General features: G+C 41.2%; 1 protein-coding gene across 2 annotated transcripts in view; it reads right to left on the bottom strand.

Annotated features, from left to right (window-relative positions):
- Nucleotides 1-1,410: 1,410 nt before the first annotated feature.
- GPBP1L1 (GC-rich promoter binding protein 1 like 1) overlaps nt 1,411-20,614 on the bottom strand; it is a 32,162-nt gene continuing 12,958 nt past the window's right edge. For both annotated transcript variants that reach the window (XM_071564568.1, XM_071564569.1), the window contains exons 2-12: nt 18,104-18,980; nt 17,152-17,266; nt 16,734-16,863; nt 16,100-16,383; nt 13,344-13,416; nt 12,014-12,207; nt 8,080-8,220; nt 4,424-4,582; nt 3,547-3,671; nt 2,587-2,689; nt 1,411-2,334 (exon numbers count right to left, since the gene is read on the bottom strand). In XM_071564568.1, the coding sequence (XP_071420669.1) occupies nt 2,188-2,334; nt 2,587-2,689; nt 3,547-3,671; nt 4,424-4,582; nt 8,080-8,220; nt 12,014-12,207; nt 13,344-13,416; nt 16,100-16,383; nt 16,734-16,863; nt 17,152-17,211 (1,416 nt within the window). In that variant the 5' untranslated portion in view covers nt 17,212-17,266; nt 18,104-18,980 and the 3' untranslated portion in view covers nt 1,411-2,187. The remainder of the gene's footprint in view (nt 2,335-2,586; nt 2,690-3,546; nt 3,672-4,423; nt 4,583-8,079; nt 8,221-12,013; nt 12,208-13,343; nt 13,417-16,099; nt 16,384-16,733; nt 16,864-17,151; nt 17,267-18,103; nt 18,981-20,614) is intronic.

The raw sequence follows: 20,614 nt of genomic DNA on the forward strand, positions 1-20,614 counted from the left end.
GCTGTTCCCGGGGTGCTGCAGGTCCCCCCCCCCACCCCCCCTCACTGACAGGGAACCCAGTCACAGACCTTGGAATTCCTCGGGAAAAAGCTGCCTTGGTGTATGGGGATTTTTTGGATCAGGCTCACCCAGAGGCTGGAACTGCCACTTCCAACATTTCCTCAATGTTTGAACCCTGCACAGTCCCCAGGAGCGTTTGGGCACAGGAGTCGGAGTCTGGCATGAAACACAAAATGCTTTCCGTATACACAGGCCAGGCTGGTCCCTCACTCCAGGCAGGGATTCCTCAGCAATCCAGTTGCTCTGTTCCAAGTGGCTGTCAGCATGGATTTAAGGTGAAGGGGTTTAAACTTACCCCATTTCTTGCCAACAGTGCACACAGACCTGCATAATTTGATTTAAATGAACATAGGAAGGTAAAATTTTAAAAAACAGATAGGCCTCTCCAGCCAGAAGCCATGCTTGATGGGACCAAAGCACAAGGACATTTGAAAAGAATGAGACACTGTGAAATGTCTTACAGGAGCTCCAGCACTTCCACAAGCGTTTCCCAGGCAGATCCAGTCCCTGGAGCCTGGTTTCCAGAGGACACTGATGAAGAAATGCCCCATTGCTCCTCACTTTGGGTTCACTGCAGAGGCAAAGGTACAGCTGGCACAGCCACATCTGATAGTGGTGAGTGTGCTCCCTTCAGTCTGGATGAAGATTCATGGATAAACATTACAATTTTCTTATACCTCTGTCCTCTCTGCCTGGCCAGGAGTGGATTGAAAACACATGGGCACAACACCGTGGTTGACCCCCTCAGGTCAGCAGGATCCAGGTGTAGCTCTTGCTGTGCAGCTCCATCCATCCCACTTGCAAACACTGCACAACACCCGAGCACCTTCCAAATCCAAAACCTCTGTGCACAAGCTGAACTTACACCAGACACTAAAATAGCTTAGGCCACAACTGAGTTGTTTGTAAAAGTCTTTTTAATCTAATAGAAATGTTTTCATGAATTTTTAAAAAAGATTTCAATGAAAACAGCTTTGGATTCAGACATTCCCTTGCCACATTGTGAACATAAACAGCAGCATTGCACTAGGAACAAGTGACGTGACACCGACTGGTCGAGCTTCACCATTTTGTATGAAGCAGAAAAAAAAGCAAACTGCTTGAGTAGAAGATAATTTCAATTATTTTCTTTAAAACAAAACCCCAAACACAAGCTGTCATCTCAGCATTGTTCTTCCTCTCCCTTCTTAAAGGAAGAGTTCAGCTCCTGCAATCTGAGCACTACAGCAATGTTTGCCAAGTGGAAAAATAGAGTGGGAGAAGAAACTGTTTATCCCCAGTGCTACCGAATCCCCAAAATTACAGGTCCCTTAGAGGAAAGCTCTTCTTACATAAGAAAGACAATTAGAATTGGCAAACTGATGCAAAATATTTATTCCAAGTTAGTTATTTTTGATGCAGTAGTTTTTCCCCCTCATACAGACTCAATGTGATAGTCACTTTTTAAAATCTGTAAATAATGTTATCAAAATAATCTTAATCTTTGAAATCTCACAAAAAATTTATATTTTACAATCCACCCTGAATATCAAGGCTGCAAGAAGAACACAAACAATTCCTATATCCAAATATTTTACAGCTGTACCCAAAAAAAAAGAAAACCACAAACGCCTGGTTAAGTGATGAAGCTCCCCGAGCCGCCAAAAAAAATAAAATAAAATAAAATATTCATGTTATTAGCATTAATTTAACATAATTAGAACTTCAAAAGCCATTTTGTCATCGACAATGATTGTTTTAGCACACCGTTACCGCGCGGCACTGGGCAATGCGGCGGCACTGTTAGAAGCTTGTTGTTGCAGAGATCAGTCAGCCACTTGTGTCCTGCTCACACGACTGAACTTGTGCACTGCCCCACAAGGGATTTCTGTCAAAATTTGCTAGCTGCACAAACTTCTAGTAAGCATTAGGGCAAAACCAAAAGAAAAAGCTAAAGAAGCCAATTTCTCTCTTCTTTGGGATACAATTATTTCCCTTGTGCATGAAGTATCAACAACAAAAGAAAAAACTGAACAGACTGGAGACAGAATAAAATCTGTTTAGTTTATACAACCCCAAACACGTGTTGAACTATGAACTGAGTTTATTGGGTTGGTTTTATTTATTTTAATTTTATTGTGCCCAGTTTCAGGCATCGTCATCTGATGTTTCACTGCTACTAGTTTCTGTGTCCGAGTCCTCAATCTTTGTCTTAAAAGTGCTTCTCCAGTGGAACAACAGGCTGGAGCCGCGGCCCTGAAGAAATCCATTCTTCCCAAATCCATTTCTTCTTCGCTGCAGGAATGAAAGCAAATTTTAAAACAACTAAAACTGTGGACAGTAACTGTCCCTAACCATGTGTGGACACAAATTACATATTTAACTGTGTATATGCACACCCTGCATGGGTAATGCAGAATCATCAATTCTACTACAGTCTCACTTCGGTTCTCTGTCTTCTTGAACATCCTTAAGAGTGACCCCACAGAAGACTCATGCATGGGAAGGGAAAGGAGCAGTCATAAGTGGCAAGAGTTGAAAACATACCTGCTCTGATTTAATCTGGAACTCTTTGAGCTCATCCTCCGTGAGGGGAAGGTAGTTTTCATCATTTTCAGGGTATTCCTGCCATCCCATTTCTTTCAATAACCTGATCGTGGAGAAGATAAAAGGAGCATGGGAACTAAAGCAAAGAAACAGTGGCAAAGGAGAGAACACTTTGTCCGTGAAGCATGAGGTTTTGTACTAAATCATCCCAAATTCACCAGGGAATCTTCTCCATCAGAGAACAATCTTTTGTGTTTACCCATCATTTTTCAAGGCCTTTTACAAATATTTAACTATCAGCAGTCCTGTACAATGGGTACATAACCAGTCTGGCAGAAGACAGGGATTCGAAATTCCAACCCAAGGACACTGAAGGAGGACATGAGGCAACCAAACCAGTATCACAGCTCAGAATCTCCTAAACCTCACTATCCACTTGCACCAGCTGCTCACAGTGCTTACTCACTGATGTGAGATACAGACTGAGATACCAGGCAAATATTTTCTTAACTCTCCTCCACTTCTGCAGCATGTAAAGCAGCACAGGAGTATTCTAAATGCAAACAAGAAGTGTCATGTGTGTGTCCTCAAACCACTACATTTAGGACATCTGCCTTTAAATTAAGGAGAATCACACTGTGGGTTCATGCTGACTCCTGGTGTGGGCAAGTAAGTATCTAGGCAGCATTAACACATGGGGATGTGACACTAATGCAGCACTGGAATTTAATTACAGACCTTGGTAAAGCCTTGGTTCACCTGTCATTGGGGTCCTATTTTACTTTAAGACCCCACCCAGTCCAGCACTAGTTACAAAGCCCACACACCTCCTGTTCCATACACACAGAGCTATTGCTGCTTCCCCAAAGCAGTTTTCTTTCAAAGAGTTTCCTTCTCCTCACACAGCCCAAGGACTCACCCTTCCTCACTTCAGAGACTTTAATTTTGCTCTTTACTCACCTGTGTTCTGCTTCCAATGAATGGGAGAGGTTTTCCCCCTCCTCTGGCAAAGGGAGAGAAAGGCCATTCTGATGGCAATTCTCTTCCCAGTTTTCCTTTGGTTCTGGTGTGCTGTTGCTCTCCATCTAAAGAAAAACAAAAGCATTAGTGTGCTTGCACAGGCCATGCCAACAGCACAGTTCCAAGTTCAAGCTTCTGCCTTTGGAAGTCCAGCCAAGCCATTCACCTTGAGCCAGTGTTTTTTACAGAGCCTGACTGATAATGGCTGCAGCAACTTGTACCTGGCTGTGACAGGACAACTCAGGAAGAAGGACGTTCGGTGGACTGTGCTGCTGTGCCAAGGGAACAAGTGCTGGCATTACAAAGCCATCACCAGTGGCTTCAAGTGTGACAGCAAGAAACTGAGAATTAAATGCTCCTAAGGACACACTTTACATACACATTAAGGCACAGATTTATGCACTCAGTAGTCTGGTCTCAGCCTCTGAGGCTTACGCCACAATCCTGCCCCTTTCACAAGCACAGAGTTCTACTTTCCCATGAATGCAGTTTGACAAAGAAGTTGAAAAGCAAATTAAGACATCAAAACATGGTACTGTTCCACTCCTTAGAGAATCCTTGCAAAAATCTAATTACCTTCAACATCTGTAACCTTCCCTTCTGCCTCATTTGTTACTTATTGATTTGCATTTCATAATGTTGCAGATCTCCCTCCATCACAGTGCTGTGCCCTGTTTCTGCTGGCACATGTGCCAGACCACAGGGAGTCATTCCCTTCCTCCTCCACAGTCTGAATTACATACACCGCTCCAGTTTTGTCAGTTCCCAACTCCTTAAATAATAATGATCATATATACAGCAAGGACAGTGATCTTACATCATCCAGCTTGTCACATTCCCTGGTCTCTGTGATCTCCCCATTTCTATCATCTTTCAGTGTCTTCAGGAATTCGCTCTTTTTATCCGTGGTCCGGCGCATCAGCTTTGTCAGGCGTGAGGAGCAGATCTCGATGGGAGGGGTGGTGCTGGAAGGACTCTGCACAGGGAAGGGAGAACATAGAATTTCACACCGTGTTGCTGCAAAGATGGGCCCCTCTTCAGTGTCTGTGCTTACACCTTTCAAACACTCATCAGTTCTTTTGGTGGCTCAATACTGATGAGTGTTGCACATCCACTTCTCTCCCTGTCAGAACACTGATTTTCCGTCTATTATTATCAACTCAATTTTTTTCCCCCAGGAGTCAATTCACATGGCCATGAATATATTTGTTTTGTTCCCTGGCAATCTAAGTCTTCCTAACAAGCTGGAGCCTACAACAGAACATTAAGGCAGAAAACTTCACACAGGATTTTTGCCCTACAAAAATTAAATTAAGGAGATTAGACCTAGTTCAAATTTGCGTCTTAAGTCATCCTGACACTCTACCCTGAAATTAAGCTATGGGGGGGTAATCTCCTTTCAGGGAGTGGTCACATCCTTAACTAACCACAACCGGGTGTGAAACAGGAGGCCACAGCCTTGGAATCCTCCCCTGGAGAGCAGACTGCCAACTCCTTGCTCGGTACAGTCGGTCCAGATAGTTCAGTGTGGAGCCAGACACAGACAGCTCTGGAGCCTGTGGGAAATCTGCTCAGCTCAATGCATGAACCCAGGGAAACCTCCCATGCTCTTCCACAGCTTTTAAGCTTTCTTAATTCTTTGGGATCTGTGATACAGGCACACGGCATAGTGGTTGCCCTCTGGCACTACTCCAGGCAAGATCCTGCAATAGGAGCATTGCTGACCAAGGTGAGCCTTCAATTTTATCTGTTCCATGATTTTGACCGGACACACAAAACAAATCTAAGAAAATGTTATGTGCAAGTTCCTGATACCTCAACCCCCTGCTCATATATGGAGTTCCTGTCTAGCTACTCTAAAACAATGAGAAATTTAACCATTATTATGGATACCTGACCTAAAATCCTCAATGCAAAACTACTCTTTTCCTTCATGTACTTGCTTTGATTTTTTTTCCCCTCAATACTAAACCAGTAAAATTTCCTGAAGTCTGTAGTGGTTTTCTCCCCACACACTTTTTAAGTTGGGAGGAAAGGTTGCAGTTTCAGGCTTTTCAAAACAAATCTCCTTGCCAAGAATTTTTATCACACTTGCAGAGCACTGAGCAAAGATCAAGGCAACCAGAACAAAAACAAGGCAGCAACTGCTGCTTATACTTTTAATGTGTGTTGCACGGGAAACCCTGGTGTGAAATAAAGCCTTCAGCGAAACACAGGCTGGGAGAAATGCCTGACAGGAAACGTTTCTCAGGCAGCCTTCTTGGATTTTGCCTAATTCAACACAGTAAAGAACAAATCACTAGTTGTAAGAGACTTCACAAGTGACTGTGACTATCAGGATAAAAAGCTAACACAGTACTGAAATTAAGCTCTCAACAGCACAACCAGTCTGACTGCAGTGACAACAGGTAACAATAAACAAAGGAGACTAAAATTAGATGTCTTCTAGTAACTTGGAATATTCTACTCGAACTCTTTGCTAGTGGCTGTTTTAATCTTTAATAACCTGTTGAGGTACTAAAACTCAACTTATACACATTAGGGGAAGAGTTATAAAGTTTAGAAACAACAGATTTCTGAATGGGGATTAATTTCACCTCAGTTCTGTTTCATGTATAACTTTCTGTAGAAGCGTTAGGTTTTACAGAACATTTTCTTTTAGCACTAAAGGAGAACAAGTAATAACTTCTGGCATCTTCTCTAAAGTAAGTTTAGCCCTTTGACTGAAACATCAAGGCATCTCTCAGTTTTTTGGTATGGGCTGTTTTCTAGAGTTTTTTTTTAAATGAGAGCACTGTGCATCACCTCAGATTTGTTCTGATGTCAGTCTCTGTATCAGAGATAGCTACTCTTGCAGAAAAGTAATCCTGAATAATTTTAACAATTCTGACTGTATTGTAACTTGGTTGTCTTAGGCTGGCTTGTCAGGACATGGGGAAGTGCTAGTTAGCACTCTTTTGGTTTCCAACACACTGTGGTCTCTTATGAATATTAAGTGCTGTTTTCATCACTTCTGCAGGAGGGGCACTATCTTTTAGAAACAAGAGGCCAGTGATTATTTGTAGGAGTCCTGGGGAGCCAGGAGTACAGCACTATCTGCTGGCCACAGTCCCTTGTTTTCATCTTGTAAGTTTTCAGCAGATTCAAAGAAAAACAAATTACACGAGTCCAATTTTAGCTGGGAGGAATTTTGAAGCTCTTTTTGTTTAATTGATTGACACTGGTAATACAAGAAGTATTCAAAGAAGTCCTGCTTGTTCTGGGGAAGAGGCAGCTGCCCACCCCTGCCTCAGGTTAGTACCCCACACCTTTGCTGACTGAAGCTTCACAGGAGACCTCCTTGGGGGGGCGGGTGAAAGAGACACTTGTATATATGATACAAAGTGAACACACCCCTCGATACCTGCTGAGATGGAACCCTGTTTAAGTTTACATATTTACGCTGCAAAGGTGTCCATGCTGTGCTGTGCATTACAGAAAAAGGAAGGCAGCACAAAACTTGGACTAAAGACAGAGGAAGCAAGGTAAGGGAAAGGAACACAGCATAAGATCTGTTTGTCAAAGTGACAGGTTAACTATTGCCTTTCATGACTGCACACTCAGCTGTGGCCAAGGCAGGATAGTGTAGGCTGCTGCAAAGTAAACCCTCTGCAAACAAAGCAGAAAATCAAAGATGACAAGGCCTTATTTCAGAAGTAATATTTGTAAAGGAACAAGACAAATGCACAACTAGGAAAAAACCCCAATTCTGCACTTAAAACATGATCACACTAATTTCAAATGTTGTGAATTGTCACTTAGCCTGTTTTATTTTTGTGCTTCTTTTTCTTGTGTTATGTCACACTTACTGCTGAAATATTAATAGATTTGTATTTCAAGGTTCCTTCCATACTTCAGATCAAACCCAGGGCAAGTCAGTTTTAATCTCAGCAGTTTACCTCCTTCCAACACCAAAATTAAAAATAGACACTGTAGCTGAAGTCACATGTACACATGTTAAACTCCTTCAGCCCCCTCAGAGCTCATTGCCTGTGCCTGTGCTGTTGTTCTGGAGAAAGGAAATTGGGCAGATCACCTTCCTTCCCCTTCTTTTCCCATACTGAAGAACATCATGGGAATCAATTTACCTATCTATTCACATCAGTTCTTGGTATCAGCGTGTGAGTAACACCAAGCCCATACATGTCTAGTTACACAACACCATTGAAAGCATTAGCACTTTCTATTTTTTTTTACTGGAGGGAAATTCTAATACCTTAGAACAAACACCAATGGCTTTACCACCATGTGAACCACATTTTTATTTCTTTTAGGGTATCAGAGGTATGTCAGAATGTGCTAAGATTTGTGCAAGTGAGTCATCCCTCAAGGGTGCAAAGGTAGGTACCATGTATAGAGAGGACCTTATCATATTGGAGCTGCAGTGATAGTGACAAAAGCTCCCACCCTACCCCTAAGCCCAATCCCCCTTACCTCTTTGGGAGAGGTGAGGACTGAGCCACTTGCCAGTACCGCTGGTTTGGTTACAGACACTGGACTGGTAAAGGCAGAGTCACGGGTGGAGGAGAGTGAGCCTGGTTTATGTTCACTTCTGTTGGCTTTCCATGGGCTTGGCTGCATTGAAGAGAACACAAGACACAGGGCAGTTAAATGGTAAGGCACAAGTAGGGGTTGTTTGCAAGTATTGAAATAAACAACATTATATTGGCTGTTGCATGATTTTTTTTTTTCTCCAAGAACAGTCTCAGCAAGTTTACCTCAACACCCATTGTGTTTCTCCTGGAATCTTCTATTCTCCACCAATCACATACAATTCTGTTTCATGGGCCCCACCCTCCAGCAAAACATCATTAAGAGCTCAAGGAGAAAATCCAGCATTGCCCTTCATTAACCGGAATCACCACCAAGTAATGCAATTCATCTTACAGCTCCCCACAGACGGGAAATAAAAAGAATCCCAGCTAAATTTACATTTCTTGGGGGAACACTGCATACCACAATGAAAGGCCTCCAATCACTCAACAGGAAGTTCCCCTGTGCAAGGAAGAAATACATCAAGGAATATTTCTGTCCAGGGTGAGAATGCAAACTCTTTATTTTCCTAGGGTTCTGAAAGTGTCCACCATTGCACTGATTTAGCAACAACAACAAGAGAAAAAGGAAAAAGAAGCAAAAGCAGCCCGTTTGTTACAGTGCAGGAGCACTTGCTGTTTTGCTCTGGATACTCTCTGCAGTATGCCCTCAATACACTGGCCATTTGGCAGAGACTTCCAGGCAAGTTTTTGTTACTTGGAATGTGATTCTTGGGCTCTCTTATCAATGAAGGACAAACATGGTGAAATGAGAGTCTTTACAAAAAGGATCCTAACAAGAAACTTGTACTGAGTAGCACAAGAAACACACCTATCAGAACACTAAAATATACAGGCTCCTTTGACCCCTTGGACTTCTGAAACCAGCTCCAAGTCACTACTAAAATATCTCATGCACAAATAGGATTCAGTTAAATCTGAAATGCAACAGGCCTTACAATGTGCCAGCAGTGAGAGCAGATACCACTATTTCAGCATGTTCTCACTCTCCATTGGGTTATTTTATTCATTTTTAAATAACTACATTGCTCGGGGAGGCCATCAGCATTACTCTTCCACTCCAGTATAAAAAGAAGAGCATCCCACATTATCAAAGGGATTCTATGGCATTCACAGCACACATTACAAACCCCCAGAATATCCTGATGTGTGCAATATTGCCGGTACTAAAATTAGGGTGCAGTATGACTATGACAGAAAGCTTCCCTCTGCAGCTCTGGGGTTGCTGTTTCATTCCCAGCTCAGCTGCCCGTTGCTGTTCTCTTGGTTTCCACAAAGGGGCAGCTCCAAAGGCAGACCCCTACTGTTTTCCTAGGGAGGAGAGTATGCTGTTCATGGATTGCCTGACTATGACCTATCAGACATCCCAACTAGTCAAGAAAGACACTTGTTCCACCGCCACCAGTTCTCCTCCTTTCAAAACAACTTGGTACAACTTAACAAAACCACTTTTCATTCAGTTTTCCTGTGACAGTTTTCCAATACTGCTGACTTTGTGGAAAGGAATATTTTGACTCCTCTACTCTTTATACACTGCGATTCCTGTGCAACTTTCTGGAAGTCTTCAGAATAATGTATCCTACCATAGCTGTTTTAGGACAGTGCCTTTAAGAAAGGCATCAATGCAGTTTTTTCTGGCTAAAGATACACTTATGTCTCACTTTTTGGTTCTGCTAATGATCACCATTCATTAACAAAAGCACTGTTGATGACACCAGCACACAATGCTTCCACTGCAACCCCCACCACTGAGGAACACCACACTGCCCCAGCAACAAGAGCACCACGTCAGTGCACAGACACTTAAAAATTAGTAGCTAAATCACTAAGTACATATTTACATCCTGGTTAATGTCACTGATCTCTTGGGCTACATATCAAAAGTCAATACTTTCACTAGCCAAAGAGCATTTCTTACATTATCGACACTGTAACATTTCAGGTATGAATCCAGGTGTAATCCAGGCCCACTGACAGCGCAGTAAAAACTTAACTAAAGGAAACTCAGGCAGCTTCCACTACATATTGCCATAATCTCTGACTTAAATACAGATACACAATGTGGAATGAAAATGAGCTACAAAACATGTAAAACAAGCTCACAAGAAAAGCCCAACCACTGTTTCTGATGGAAGTTTAACTTCCAGATACCATCAGTTTTATTTCAACTGCGAGCACTGATTAATGTATTCTTTCTATCTGAAGAGTCAAAACCTACATAGTCTAATTTCAGAACATAGTTAGGAAAGGTTTACAAGAGCAGCTCTCCTAGGCTGAATTAATAAAAAACTGCTGTTCAGGGGCTTTAGAAGCAGCTAACAAATGTGACTGAGTGCACAGCAAGTTGCTCTTTGCTGTGCAGTCACTGTTGTGTTTGCTGTAGCTGCTTCTAAAGCAGATACATTAGTTAAGCACATTTTTATGTCCAGATTCTACACTATCAAGCAACATGTATATCATGACCAGCAGTAACCACAAACATTTCCACAGCTTGTAGAAGAGCATCTTCATCTCTCAATCTCTACAGCACTAACTTTCAGACCTCAGAAATTATCTTTGCACACAAGAGTACCTAAAAAAGCTGTACATGTTCTGGATCGCTAAAATTCCATTTACTTTGAGACAAAGAGACCATCTAAGAGACCATTTAACAGTCTGGGCAGAAACTCTACTTTTGGCTTTTTGTTTCAAAGACCACTCAAAATATCCAGACTAAGACCAGGTTAGACTATTTATACACATGTATCAATCAAGCTGTAAGAGCAAAACCAGAAGCCACAGGAAGCCCTGTCCATTAGAAGCTGCATCTTGTTTGACTACTCTAAACAAGAATACATAAGGACTGAAAACTCTGTGCAATGAAAAACTCCTTATTAAGTAATATTTTAAATGGGTCAATTCTTCCCATCTCACTAAGTAGATCAGCTGTCAAACTGAGGGTTTAGACAAGATTATTTGATAATCATTTTAACCATTCTGGCAGAATTTAATCTGAATTAAGTGAAATTTATGAAAAAGAAAGAAACTCTAAACTTGCTTTCTTACAAAAAAAAGGGTGTTAAATATTTCCTTTTTTTTTTTAACTAAGACGAATCTACTCTAATCACAAGGAAGATTTTGTTGGAACGCTGCAGCCAGCAATGCTAATTAATATACTTTAGAATTTTAAGTATTTGGACATCTCTTTGAAGAACAACCTAGCTTTTTTTTTTTGGCTTTTTAAGTACTTTCCCTATCAGTCCTACACAGTATCCATACATGTAGACACTCTGGAAAAACAGGCAAGATTAAACCTAGACCTAAGACACAAACAAAAAAATTACTTGTTTTTTACCAACACTCCTACATTTCCTTGAGTAAAAGAACTACAGCACCCATTACTTTTCCACGTTGTTTTTAAGGCTCAACTAAATTACATCTGAATTGCAGGATGTTACAATCTAATCTGATCTTAGCCCCAATTGTGTTCTGAACACATCAAAGTACTGTAACCCAATAAAGATTTTTCAAGGCAGTCATGTGAACAGTTCAAGCACACGGCAGCAACACATTCCAACTCTCCAGCACTGCCTGTTTTGTCTTATTAAGATAAGGTTTTGTCTAATGCATGAGGACACATCCACTTAAACATACTTCAGTGTAGTCAGAATGGACAAGACCAAAAGGCATTCTAACAGGGAACAACAATTTTAGTAGTGAAAAGATCTCTACTGTAAAAGCCACTACCCCAGAAACTGCTGGATTCCAACTCCTGCTACTTGGTGGGGGGTCAGGTCCTTTGTGCAGTTCACTAACTTGGCTGGAAACCCCTGTACCTTGGAAGGAGGAGCTGCAGGTTTAGGAACCAGATTTTTGTAGACACTTGGGACAATGGTGGTGGCTTTGTTGCCATTTGCCAGGTGAGAAACAGGTGATGTAAATGCAGCTGAGAAGGCGGCAGAAGGATCCTCTTTTGAAACCTTTTTGATGACCAGCATCTTGGTAGGTTGCTTGGCACTAGGGGGGTTTTCTGTAAAAAATGAAACAGGAGATTCTGAAATACAGATGTTCAGTTTCAGAACAGTTTCAGTTTACTGCTTCAGTTCCTCCCCTCTCCATCTTAAACAATCTGATTCTGAGACTGCAATCAGCTGATCTTCCATTTCAGTTCTGAGCAAAGATACTGGATATGGATGCCAAAGTCCAACCTTTCCTTATTTAACCACAACAGCTCCCTTGATGCTGAAGGGAAAACCTCCCAGTGACATCAGCTAACAGCCTTGCACTATTCTACAGGAAATCAGAAGATAAGAGACTTTCTTGAGCTACCATGGATCAGCTTTGTTAATTCACTAACACTGCAAAAATACACTGCATATCCTACACCTCAAAAGACAAACAAGCAAAATTAATGTTTCTTAGGCCAAATCAACACAATTCCAGAAGCATAACAATTTAAAAAATAGTAATGGTACAAACAGCTAAAACCCCCATAAAGGGTAATTGTTGTTAGTTTTTGAGTGGAGTAACAGCCACCTGACAAACATGCAAAAAGAACACAGCCCAATACTATTGCCAGAAGTGTTTTTGAGTTTCTTTTGCATTTGTACTATTTACAGTATCTGACCCAACTAATCTAACTAGATATTAACAAACCTGTATCTCTGTATCTAATTGCTAGAACTGGTACCTTGTTTCACTTTTTTGCTTTTAAAGGCATAGATTCACACACCACATCAGGATCAAAAGCAAAGCTATTCTGAGTTTAAAAAAAATCCAGTAACCCCAAACCACAGAATTATGACAGTTTTGCTGTATTTCTAACATGAAGATCACAAGTCAGAAACTAATGTCTTGTTCATTTCAACCTGCCTGCCCTTCAAGAGATGACTGAAATTGTAACTGCAGCACGACAGGAAGCGAAGGCAGAACTGCGACATCGCTGCCACTGGCAGCTCTTTATGACAAGAGAAACATAGTCTCCAGCAGACAAAAAGGCCAAGAGATTAGTGAAGATTGTGGAGGAAAACAACAAAGGACCGAAAGCAGCAAACTGTCTACTTCACTTAAGTCTTTAAAATATTTTTGAGTGAAAAAAACTAGCATTTAAGTACTGGTTGCAGCTTTCTGCTTCAGCACCAGCATTCTGCAGTGACCTTTACCTACCCCATACTCCAGAAGGTGTCCCTAAAGGTTTGTTCTGGTTGGTTTGTCTTCCAGCTTCTGGATTCAAAGATGGCTGTAAAAGACAATGCAAATGAGTGTATTGTTATATGTGTATAACAAAAAGATAATCAGTACTAACATAACATTATGTTTCTAGAAACTCAAGAGTACAGGTAGATTTCCCTGAACAGGACCTGAAGAGGAAGAGAGTGCTTTGTCACAAGACATCTAAAAATCAAGGTTGTATTCTCCTTGATTTTTGCTGTATTTCCAACAGAACCGTCAGAGGACAGGCCCTTTAAGTCTTCTATTACAATTAAGCAGATTCTATCAATCAATACACACATAAAAAATACAGGTACTTAGTCAGCAGCTCAAAAAACGAAATATAATCAGTGTATGAAGACTATACCTTCCTTTTTCAAATTTTTTAATACAATAACTATGCACTAGCCAATTAAGAAAAAACTCACTAAGAGCAAAACTAGATTCCTAATATAAAGGGATACATGTACAGACAAAAGAAGTGCTACATTTAAATTTTTGTTAAGCTTCAGATTCCACTTTTTAAGACAATCTCCTGCATGCACTCTCAGTGCTCTCTGCAGACTTACCTGTGATTCAGTATCATAATTCAGCTTGGTGGAACAACTATGGACATGTCCAAGCTCAAAGCAGAGTACAGAAAATCTAAGCATTCAGTGACAAGTGTTTCTGATTAGTTATATCCTCTTCCCCTGTCCCAAATAACCTCACTTTAAAATACAGCCATCTTTCTCCTCTTTTTAATGAATTCTTCACATGTCAGTTACTATGGTGACAGCATAAGTTTCTAATAACGAGCATCTGAAATAGTAAGTATTCCTGATCTAAAAGTTAGGAAAAAATGTCATACCATAGCAGAAATTCCTGCCTCAGTCCCTAGAAATCCTTCTGTTTCAGTGCTTCATTTTTTAGTTACAGGTCAGTTTTATAGCAGGGGTGCTCACACCACAGAACTCAGACTCACAGCCTGCTTTGCAGACCTTTCAGGGCAAGTGTTGCCACTGTCAGCCATGCAGGCCTAACAGCTGTGTACTTAACCACAGCATACAGCAATGTCACCACTATGGCAAAGACAATACAGGAGTTATTAAACAAAACTTGCTGCTAGCCAGTGTGTGGTATTATCATCTTATGGGGGAAATAATTACAGAAGAAACAGTCATGTAGCTGGGGAAGGCCCTCATCAAGGCACTGGAGAATGAAGAACATGGAAGAAGGTTTTAGACCAAGACAGATGACAACAGTGCACAGTTGCAATTGTTGCAATACTTCTATATTTCAACAAGTTCTTCTGTTAAGTCAAAAGCTCAAGCTTACAGAAATCCTGAATTACAGTATTATTGAGAAATCAGATAAGAGAAATCCATGCTTCAGCTTTATTGCTGCTCTCCGGGTGTTCACCACCACTGTGATGCTCCTGCTCCCACAGAAGCAGCTGAACAAGAGTGTGCAGTCACTTCCCAGGCACTTCACTGAAAAAGCTCCAGCAGCTCAAATTGAACTGCCTCCTGTGGCAATTGAACTGTAGGCTCTAAATTTTGGCCTGAAGCAGCTGTGGGCATTTATACTTCACTCCAACTCTTAACTTCCCAAACAGAAGTAGTGCAATCAAACTGCCACAACAATTTTTGCTGTAAATAGCCTTTTAGAGACAAATGCTGAATAAGACAGCAAAAACCTCATGATGATGATACACCACAAGTGTGCACAGTATCACCAGAACTTCTCATTACAGGAAGCAGCAATGGCTTTAGCATGGATGGTGAAGACAGAGGAACTGCACTAGGTGAAGGGACTGAGTTACCAGAAGCTTACAGATGATATTGTCCTTATTATACTGGTCAAGATAAGCCTGGAGACAGCAAGAAACGAATGCAAAAATAAAACGTGGTCTGATAACGAAATTGTCTTCAAGGGTCAGGAGAAGTAAAATTAAGTTGAAAAGAGAAAGCAGGAAAGGTGTGTATATCTCAAAGCATTAAGAAATGTACATGGTAAGGATGAAAGCTGAAAATCCAAATATAATTTGATAAAGTTGGACAAACTGAAGTTATTGCAGTAAAAACACAGCTAGGATGTAAGAGACTGTCATAATACCAGTTCCATCAGAAAGCTGAGTAAGAAGAAAGGTGATGAACTGGAGATACTGATGGAAGAAATGGCTCAAGAAACTCCAATCCACATAACAGAGAGAGAGGAAACACCTCTGATAAGAAAATACTGTTCCAGAAGATTCAAGACAGACAGTTGCAAAGGTCTGAGCATGTCATGAACAAGCTTGGGAAGGTTATCACAACCACCAACATGTACCAGAATACAGGAAGACTGAAGATAAGTAGAACAGATGCACTTAGGAGCAAAAAAACCAGGCTTTGATAGCAAAGCCACAAAGTTAATCTATTCTTCCTCTGTCATCTTGCAGGTTTTGCTGAAGACCTGGCTTGTGTGTTACAATGCCTTCAGTTCACAATAACCATTTGGCAAAATGTGTGTGCCAAAACCTATAGTTCAACAAGACATGAAGTCCTGAGCACTGTGGGTACCAATTAGCATCCTGTCAGCGCTGGGATAATTTTGTTAAATTTCTTGTGATCTCAAACATGGAATGGAATGCAACCCTAGATCCTCACCACCTATCAATGCTAATAAAAATGAGATCTGAAAAGCCACTTCTCACAGCTGCCACTTCTAGTGAGAAGCTACACACTTACAAAGTCTTCTTCCTCAAACTGCAAACGCTCTTTATCTTCCTTCTTCTCTTCCCTGGATTCAACAGGCAGCTTTTCTTGAAAGGCGGAACTTTTCCGAGAATGGAAGTTGCCATTCCAGTGGCGATGAACTCCAGTTCCTCCTCCTCCACGCTGGCTCACACCATCATGGCCCCGAGAGGGACCATGCCAGCCAGGCTGACTGCCAGACAGCCCAACATGAGCTCCTTTAGAAACACCAGAATCTACAGAATCATGGCGGAGAAGGGACGGCTGATGCCAGCAGTCTAAACAAAAGGAGATAAGGATGCAAATAAAAAAAATCAACACAGCATGCAGAACACTGGAAATATCAGGCTGTTTTTCTTGTTGTTCACTCAGTGTTCACTAAGTAACTACTGAGCTGAACTTATGTGTGATTGTATTAGAAAACAAGCCACACAATGCACATACAGCTACCACGAAAACCCCTTAAGGCCTGAGCACATGGCATGGGAGAAGAGAATAGTACACTTCCTTATAGGATGTTTTGAAAAGGTACAGTTTGGGAAAATGTTTATATTTGGCAGAATTCTTCATTCTGTACAACAATAAAAAATGCCTGCTCTCAGGCTGCTCTCTGATCCTTCTCACTCACCTCCCGCAGTTCGGAGGGGCCCATTATTGAAAAATCCATCGGAAGAGTTGTGTCTCCTGCGGCTCACGCCAAAGCGGCCCTCTCCCCGTGGAAGATGCTCTCCATGTTTCTCAAAGGTGGCTGCAGGGGACTGCAGAAAGTAAAATGTGATGTAATGAAGCATCATTCAGACACCCCAGAAGCCTGTCAACCCAGCAGTGGCATTTTGTTATTTGGAAAAAAACCCCCAAAAAATCCCACGTTCCTGTATGAGTTTTCAATACAGCATCCATATTTGCAATGATTAACCACATCAGCAAGCAGGGATCTGATCAGAATGGCACACAAATCCACATATCTCACACAGAATCAGAGAGAACCTGACACACCAATCTTACCAGTGGTCATAACTGCAAAAGATGATCGCTATTACTGTTACCTTGGTGGATTGCGGTGTTGAGAAGTTAAGCCAGGCAGGAACAAAGTCATGCTGCGCCATTTAGGTCCAGTGTCTCCCTTCAATAAAATGAGGCATCAAACCTCATGGCCAGGATCTGTAAATGAAAATAACTTTCCCTGTCACCTTTTCCAAACTGAAATAATAATATCATTTATCTCCCAAACTTTGTCCTATGCAAATAGGAGGGGAAAAGTGCTGCAGTTTTGTGTGGCACACTTTTTTTTCTTGTGCTGACTTAATTTGTGTTCAAAACAGGTAAGAACTTCAACATTCCCAGTTACTTCCTGTTTACAATTAACACACACCCATGAAGTTTGACAGAATGAGTGTAGAGGTGGGAAGAAAGCAGAACAAATGGCATAGAAAAGCCACATAATGCACAGACGTGTAAAATTGAGACATGACAGAATTTGGGGTACAATCCTTCATTGCCTCATGATCCACAAAGAGGTGATCACTGCATGTTTTATTCCAGGAGCTGTAAATCAAGTATGATAAACCAGTGATGTTGAGACATTGGGAGCAGATCAAAGACCTGCAAGACAACTGTATGTCAGCTTCCACATCCCTGAAGTAAAACTGTATCCAGATCCACTGGCTCCCATGCACCAGGGAATATCCTACGCTGACACTTTCCAAGCTAAGAAAGCCAATGATGAGGAACTGAGCACAAACTGCTGGAAGGATCTTAATGGAAGTTCAACTGGAGACCAGCTGAGGTGTCTCACTGATGAATTCAAAATAGAATAGTTCTTTCCAATGTATCACAGCAATTTTCACTGCTCAAAACGAGGAACATTTCATTGCCCCGTGCAACTGAATTCTACCTTTTTGTGGAACGTTGTCCAATTTACCATTTTGCTTAATTTTTCATTTGTATCTATAAACAAGTCAACTTTGTATAAGCAAAGAAGTACATATGACCCCTTACCCTGAGTTTGGGCTCTGCAGTCCAATGTCCTCAGTTTGTGCTTCAGTGACCTCGGGGTTCCTTCCTTCTCCAGTACTCTGCAAGGCCAGCCTTGAGGCAAGAGTGCGTCTCGAAGCAGAGCACGAGAGGCCGCACTTCGTGCCAACTGTGCCCTTCACTCCCTCAGCTGCTCATTTTAACCTCTCTTTGCACTCTCACTACAAAAAAAAGATACCTAAGAAGGTAATTTATATTTAAAAAAGCCACGCCCACGTTCACCTCATTAAATTTCCTCTGGTCGTGGTAGTAGAGAAGTCAGCCTTTACATTACAAAAAGGTTTGTCAAGTCTGCATGACAACATTCAGAGCAACACCATGGTTAATACTGAACAGATACACTCAAGGCTGCTGGACATTTCATGATCTGCAGCAGATCAACCTAAACACTCTGGAAAAAGGACGTTACATAAAAATGTTTGCCCTCAATGCTGAGATCTAAACAAGAAGCATCTGCCCAAATGCTCTTAAAATATAAACTTCATTTTTATCACATACATCTGCTAAAAAAAGGTAAAGTATTTAAAAAAATGAATGTTAGGATACACTCTGGTCTTCACGTAACTTGGTAAATGCTCCACAGAGCTAAGCACTACGTGATATAAAGCTCAGAAGCAGGCACAAATATTTCCCCCTTTTTTCACCATTTACATGAACATAAGTCACATGAACCAAAAAAGTCAGGTTCAAAAATAATCTCTTCTACTCTATTTTTTGTGGACTGGGTGCTGCTTTTAAAGGGACACAATTATTCCACAAGAGCTTCTTGTTCTACAGTGGAGAGTTCACTTCTGGGTCATAGTCCTCTTCCATCAAAGACGGGAGACAGGAACTGTAGTCACTATAAAAAACAAACAAAACTCCATCAATACAAATGGCATAAATATGACAAAGTATGACTAAAGAGAAGAACAGAATGGGAAATAGAGCAACTACAGTGCAAGTGCCAAAAGCTATTTGATCTCTGATCAAAACAAAACCTGAAATAATCTAATTTAAAAAAGTCCCCGTAAAGGGCATTTTTATTTTTAAATGAATCACTTCCCTGATTTAGTTCACAAAAGGGCAACAAACCCAAGCTGAATCAGAATAAAGGGAAGAGTGGAGAAACTGCTTGCAGCTCTTGAAAGTGATTGCACACTTCATAGCAATTTCAAATCCTGCTGCTAAAATAACAAGACTCTGGGCAGCAGGTAGGCCTGGCCACTCCACACACCTCATCTCTGTACCCACATCATTCCTAACCTGCTCCAAGACAGCCAGACTCCCTTCTCAAGAGGATGATGACAGTAATACAACTGGTATTCCATTAACTTCTCCACAGAAAATGCCACCACCAACAAAACCTGAGTTATTCTGCTATGACCTCTTTTTCCTTGAACCATCTTACCTAACCAGAAGCAAATAGATAGTTTATTGCTCCTAAAACATCCAAGGAGTTTTATTACTGTTTTGATGGCATCAGCTGTTTCACAGGATCCCTTTAGGTGTGCCATATTATGCCTTTATATTTGACTTATCAGAGTCTGTTTTCTTTGGATGTGGTTCCATTCTTTCATCAGTTTTGGTTCTCACTGCACTTGTTATGTCATGCTTTACTCTAAGCATGTGGGGTTTTAAAAAAATTTTAAGGTGATTTTGATCAACACTCAAAATAAACACACAGGGAGCAGTAAAAGAATCACCACCTTTTATCCTCTGAGTCATCTCCTCTAATAAACCCCCTCATTTTCATGTATTTTTTTCCTTCTGGAACTAGATGTTACTGTTGTGTAGAGGAGTTTGGAAAGAAGGAAACACTTGCACCTAAGCTGTGAGCCACGAGCACACTTCTGGAGATAAAGTAAGAACAAGCAGACTCACAACCCACAGAAACTACCAGGCAAGATCTGGAAAAACCAGAGTAGTCACAGTCATACACAATATTGACAACCTGGGAACTTTCTGAGCATCCCACCCCACCCCACCAGTTACAAGTTTCCCACATTGCAAACAACTAAAGTATTAATCTACAAAGATCTGCTTTTATCCTAAAGGTAATTTTTCACTGTGCACAGGAACATAATGGCATTGACTTAAGAATTGGACTCGATGATCCTCGTGGGTCCCTTCCAACTCAGAAAAGTCTGTGATTCTGTGATCTGCTGCAGACAGAACAGACTGCCCATCATGCTGAACTCTACAAGTACAGAACTCCTTTGGATGTGACCTTCTGAAGCTGCTACCAAATGTTTGAGCAGTAAGTAGAAGATTAAACAGGGACGAAGTCAATGCAGTTGACTATATTTAAACAAGATTCATTACCTTCTGAATAAATATGCTCTTCAGAACAAAATGTATAGCAGTTAAGCCATGTCAAACTATTAACAGAAGTCATATAATTTAAGAAGTTGATTTAATGAACCTTGAGAACAATTCGCAGCAATGTGAAAAACAGACCTAAAGACAGCAAAGCCCACAGAGAACTGTTCTCTA

Source organism: Pithys albifrons, chromosome 10 (genome assembly GCF_047495875.1).
Source record: "Pithys albifrons albifrons isolate INPA30051 chromosome 10, PitAlb_v1, whole genome shotgun sequence".
Classification (NCBI taxonomy): Eukaryota; Metazoa; Chordata; class Aves; order Passeriformes; family Thamnophilidae; genus Pithys; species Pithys albifrons.